This window comes from Myodes glareolus, chromosome 18 (genome assembly GCF_982192425.1).
Source record: "Myodes glareolus chromosome 18, mMyoGla1.1, whole genome shotgun sequence".
NCBI classification, from domain to species: Eukaryota; Metazoa; Chordata; class Mammalia; order Rodentia; family Cricetidae; genus Myodes; species Myodes glareolus.
In genome coordinates, this window is record NC_142043.1 from 63,450,340 (window position 1) to 63,454,685 (window position 4,346).

The 4,346-nt window shown below is 55.2% G+C and overlaps 1 protein-coding gene across 3 annotated transcripts; it reads right to left on the minus strand.

The window, feature by feature from the left end:
- Nucleotides 1–213: 213 nt before the first annotated feature.
- On the minus strand, nucleotides 214–3,583 carry Cryaa (crystallin alpha A). 3 transcript variants are annotated; one of them, XM_087897843.1, is made up of 4 exons: nucleotides 3,380–3,568; nucleotides 3,070–3,138; nucleotides 1,839–1,961; nucleotides 214–521 (listed from the first exon to the last, which is right to left on the minus strand). In XM_087897843.1, the coding sequence occupies exons 1-4, from the start codon at nucleotides 3,566–3,568 to the stop codon at nucleotides 312–314; spliced, it is 591 nt and encodes a 196-aa protein (XP_087753969.1). In that variant the 3' UTR covers nucleotides 214–311. The 3 variants fall into 3 exon arrangements, with proteins under 3 accessions (XP_087753969.1, XP_087753968.1, XP_048307033.1); XM_087897842.1 differs by having other exon boundaries at nucleotides 3,052–3,138; XM_048451076.3 differs by lacking the exon at nucleotides 3,070–3,138 and having other exon boundaries at nucleotides 3,380–3,583.
- Between the last annotated feature and the right edge of the window lie 763 nt (nucleotides 3,584–4,346).

Below are 4,346 nucleotides of genomic sequence, written 5' to 3' on the forward strand. Positions count from 1 at the left end.
AGTTGGTTAGCTGCCACCCACTCCGCTTTGCCGCAGAGCTCAGATGCCACATCCCAGGGGGCCAGGTCGTATCTCAAGAGTTCAATGCCATCATTCTTTCCAGCTGACTGGTGCTGAGCCTGGGTCACCCTGAACCCGCAGCACCTCAGGCCAAGACCCCAAGCTCGCTAAGTCACTTTCTCAAACCCTCAACCCTCTGAGAAAAAACGGAAAGGAAACAGAAAGGAAGGGAGGAAGGCAAGGCAGAATCTGCTGTGGTCCCTGGGCTCAAGGGGTCAGGGGCCTCAAGGGACAACCAAGGTGAGGTCTGCTTAAGACGAGGGTGCTGAGCTGGGCTTCTCCTCCCGTGACACAGGAATGGCCCTCTCACTGTGGCCAGCATCCAAGCCGGACTGGACCTTGGGGCCAGAGAAGGTCAGCATGCCATCCGCAGACAGGGAGCAGGAGAGGGCAGACTGGTCCACATTGGAAGGCAGACGGTAGCGACGGTGGAACTCACGAGAAATGTAGCCATGGTCATCCTGGGGATCGCCGGGAAGGGGGAGGGGCATGGTCAGGGGTGAGAGGGCTGTCAGTGGCTACCATCCCACACTGAAAGAGAACCTCTTAGTCCCCACAAGATAGCCAGGGTCCAGGTGGTCTCACAGGGCTGGGCTTTAGGACCAGAGCACCGGTGCCTAGCCCCTTCACCATGAGATTCACAGACTTGCAACCAGACTCCTTCAACCCTGGAATTATAGCAAGCCTCTGAGAGACCTCTGGCAAAGGCCAGTCCCAGAGAATGGGCCTGCTCAGGGCCTATGCTGTAAAACGGGCTTCTGCAGATTCTTCCTGAACTGTCAGCCACCCTGCCCTGTGACTCCTGATCACGTCCAGTGAGCTATGCCGTCCTTGGTTCTGTATACCTCCCAGCTTCCCCTCCCCTTGGACCCACAGGGACCGCCCAGAACCAGAGTGGCAGCAGTCCCACCCCACAGAAAGCTTCAGCTAGGCAGAAAACTCACGTCCTCTGGAATCCTGGCCCCTCAGACTCAGCTTCCTTAACCCAATATTCCCCCTCTCTAGGGACAAAGGCCAAGAGGTAGAAGGTATACTCTGCAACCTGGCCCGGGATCAGAGAAGCCTTGTTCTGACTTCAACACACAGGCTTGGTTTGCCCCACCCACTTCTAGTATTGACAGAAGAGTCCACCCAAGAGAAACTAGGGCTGGGGCTGAGACCCCTTCTAGTCCTCTCTGCCGTCTGGCCCACATGGGTGTGACCACCTAGCCAGCTGCATTATCCCAGGTCTGTCAGGAGACATTACCTCCAGCCAGATTCAGCACCTGGAGCTCTCTCAGTCCAAAGACCTGAGGGTTCTCCACTGGATCAGGAGCCATGGAGCAGGGTGGGCGACTCCTGGGAAACCTTTCCCTGCCTGACAAGGGACCTCCTTATGCCTCAGGACTGTCACTCACTAACTGAATTACCACAGAGGCTACACAACGTTTGGTGCATGAAAATGCCAATTCGTCTGTCCTCAGGGTTCTTTTTCCCCAGTCAGGTTGCAAATGGCTCAGAGGGGCTACCGCCTTCAGCATTCTCCTTTCCAGAAGTCCTTTCTAATCCCTGTCATCCAGAAGACCCAGGGGGACAGCTGGAATTGTGCCCGACACAAGGGTCCTCATCTTGCATCCCTGAGCCCCGCACCTGCTGCTGCCTGGCCCTGCTGGGGCTGAGCACAGTGACCTCCATAGTCCTGGAAGGTCCCAGCATGAGCAACTGAGCCAGGGCAGCCTCCCATGGTCTCTCTGGGGGGGTACAGGACCCACATAGATGGGGCTACTACCCAAACTCACCTGTCTCTCATTGTGCTTGCCGTGAATCTCCACAAAGTCCTCCAGCACCTTCACGGTGAGGTCCTCAGGAGAGAAATGCTTCACATCCAAGAAGATGACAAACTTGTCCCGGTCAGATCGGACCTGAAACCCAAACCCACATGTGGAGCTCCCCAAAGGGCCGCCAGCTCCAGTGACAAGGGGGGTGGGGACAGCTGTGTGACTCCTTCTGGGTGGATGAGGCCAGACAGGGAAGTACCCAGCCGTCGGAACCGACAGTCAACCTTGTCACAGCTCCAACTTCCACAGGCCGAGTAAGCCTAGAGCTGGAACTGCTCACCTGGCCCCACAGGTGAGAGCACCCCTGATCCCCGGACCCGAAGATTGGGCAATGCTAGGTCCGCCAACTGATTATAGGGCGGTTGGCTAACTGGTTATAGATTGGAGGACTAGTTAGAGTAGCATGACTGGCTGATGACTGAGCAGCTTGGCTGTTTAGAATCCAAGTCATTAGTTATAAGTTAACTGGCCGGTTGGTCATCGTCAGATGGTTACTTACAGGTTGACCAGTTGTTTGGTTATGACCTAGTGGCTGATCATGAGTTGGGAGGGTCTTAAACACGTTAAGTAGCTCGTTAATTAAGTTAAGACGGTACTGAGCAGGGTGGGTCTTAGCATGTGAAGTAGCTGGTTAAGTTGTTAAATAGCTGATTGGCTATGGTTGATCAAGGGCTGGTGGTTTCACTGGGGATTGTTTTTCTGGCTGGCTGGGAACTGGTTAGCTGGTGGGATGGAAGTCTGCGATCTCTCAACAGCCCCAGGAGCCTGCCTCACCTGTCCACGTGATGTTACTAATAGCTTCATATCACCACTGTCTGCCAGCACAAAGCCCAATGCACTCTCCTCCGTCTGCCCTGACCTGAGCCTGTGTTTGGGCAGTTTGCATCCTAGAACTCTGACTGGATCTGCTCTGGGAGCCTTCTTTTAAAGCGAAGGGAGGCTTAACTCTTCTAGAACTGTGTGTAAATCACTTGGGTAGGGAGGGAGATGGCCTTGTGACCTTTCTTTGGCTGTCAGGGAAGCTAGAAGGGAGTCCCAGCTGCAGCTTTGCCAGCTACAGAGGCTCCTGCCCCTCTGTAAGGAAACCCCTCCTCTCTGAGCTTCAGGACAGTACATCCCGCCCCCACCCCAAAAGAGAAAGTCCAGGGAGGGGCGGCCAGCTCAGGACGCTTGCCTTTGTCATGTGACTTGCCTTGATGGGGTTGTTCTTGGGGTTTCCAGCATGTGGTTGGTGCATTACAAACCACATATGGGTCATGAGCTGAGGGGAGGAAAAGACAGCAGTCGGGCCCAGGCAGGTCTCCTCCTCCGGCCCCTTTCCCAGTGACATGGGAGGTTTTGACTGCTAGGCTTGTGGGCTTCCACCCAGCCTCTGCCGGGTGTGAGGCTGGGAGAGGCAGGGACATAGAGGAGGGCACAGGGCAATAATGGATCCCTAGCTGTCCTCTAGACCAGCCCAAGACCCCTTTGACCAGCAAGAGGCCAGGGCGGCGACACCTTACCTCGGAGATTCCAGAGTCCAGCACCGTGCGGAAGAGGGACTGGCGGTAGTAGGGACTGATGGTGGAAGACAGGAAAGGCAGCAGGTCGTATTCGAAAAGGCCCTCGCCAAAAAACTGGTCGAACAGTCGGCTGGGGTAGAAGGGCCCCAGGGCACGCTTGAACCAAGGGTGCTGGATGGTGACGTCCATGTTCTTGGCAATGCAGGGACCGGAGGCTGGCAGTGAGTCAGGTAAAGGCCTCTGGGCAGTGCGGTGGAGAGCTAGCGTTCTGGTCCGCCCTATATACGCCTGCACAGAATAGAGGCATTAAGGGATTTCCCAAAATGCCTATGCTCAGCTCAGAGGGGAGGCTGCACTGTCAGCAGCTGGGATGCTCACCCGTCACCCAGCCCCAGCCACACACACACTGAGCAGCAGGCGCCCGCTCTCAGTCCAGACGTCCCCAAGGAGATCTGGGAGAGAGTCTTATCCTCCAAGGACAGCACTACTTCACATGTTGTCCTGAGGGATCCTCCTGGCCTCCCTGGAAGTTTCACACATGGGGAAACTGAGGCACAGAGCTTAGCAAGCCATCTCCCAGATCTCCCAATGAAAGCATGTTGTTCAAAGCAAAACACCCTCTGTCTTTTTATTACCCATAACAAAATATACACAACACAGGAAAAAATTGAAAGGAGACAGAAAACAATGAAGAAACTGACCAAATCCTGCTCCGGTTTCTGCTCTTCCTAAATGTCTGTATGATTCCATGATTCTGGGCTTTCCTTTGTGCACCCCAGCCTGCGCTCCCCTCCCTGTGGTCACCGTCCTTAGCAAAGCCTCAAGTCTTCCCAACATCGCTTCACCGTGGGTATTAAACTAGCTGCTTCTGTCCAGTCCGGGGTTTATGCAAATCACTCCCAGGTCTTCCAGGGTCTTCCAGGCAAGGCTGGAGAGGATTCTGCTCCTCAGCCTGGGACTCACATCC

Bases quoted from the DNA above. Each gene is read 5' to 3' on its own strand.
- Cryaa (XM_087897842.1), bottom strand. From the start codon at position 3,568: ATGGACGTCACCATCCAGCACCCTTGGTTCAAGCGTGCCCTGGGGCCC. The intron at 3,139-3,379 runs GTAAGGTGTCGC...TCCTCCCCTCAG, and splicing joins TGGACTCTGGAATCTCCGAG to CTCATGACCCATATGTGGTT. The intron at 1,962-3,051 runs GCAAGCGTCCTG...TTTGGGTTTCAG, and splicing joins AGGCAAGTCACATGACAAAG to GTCCGATCTGACCGGGACAA.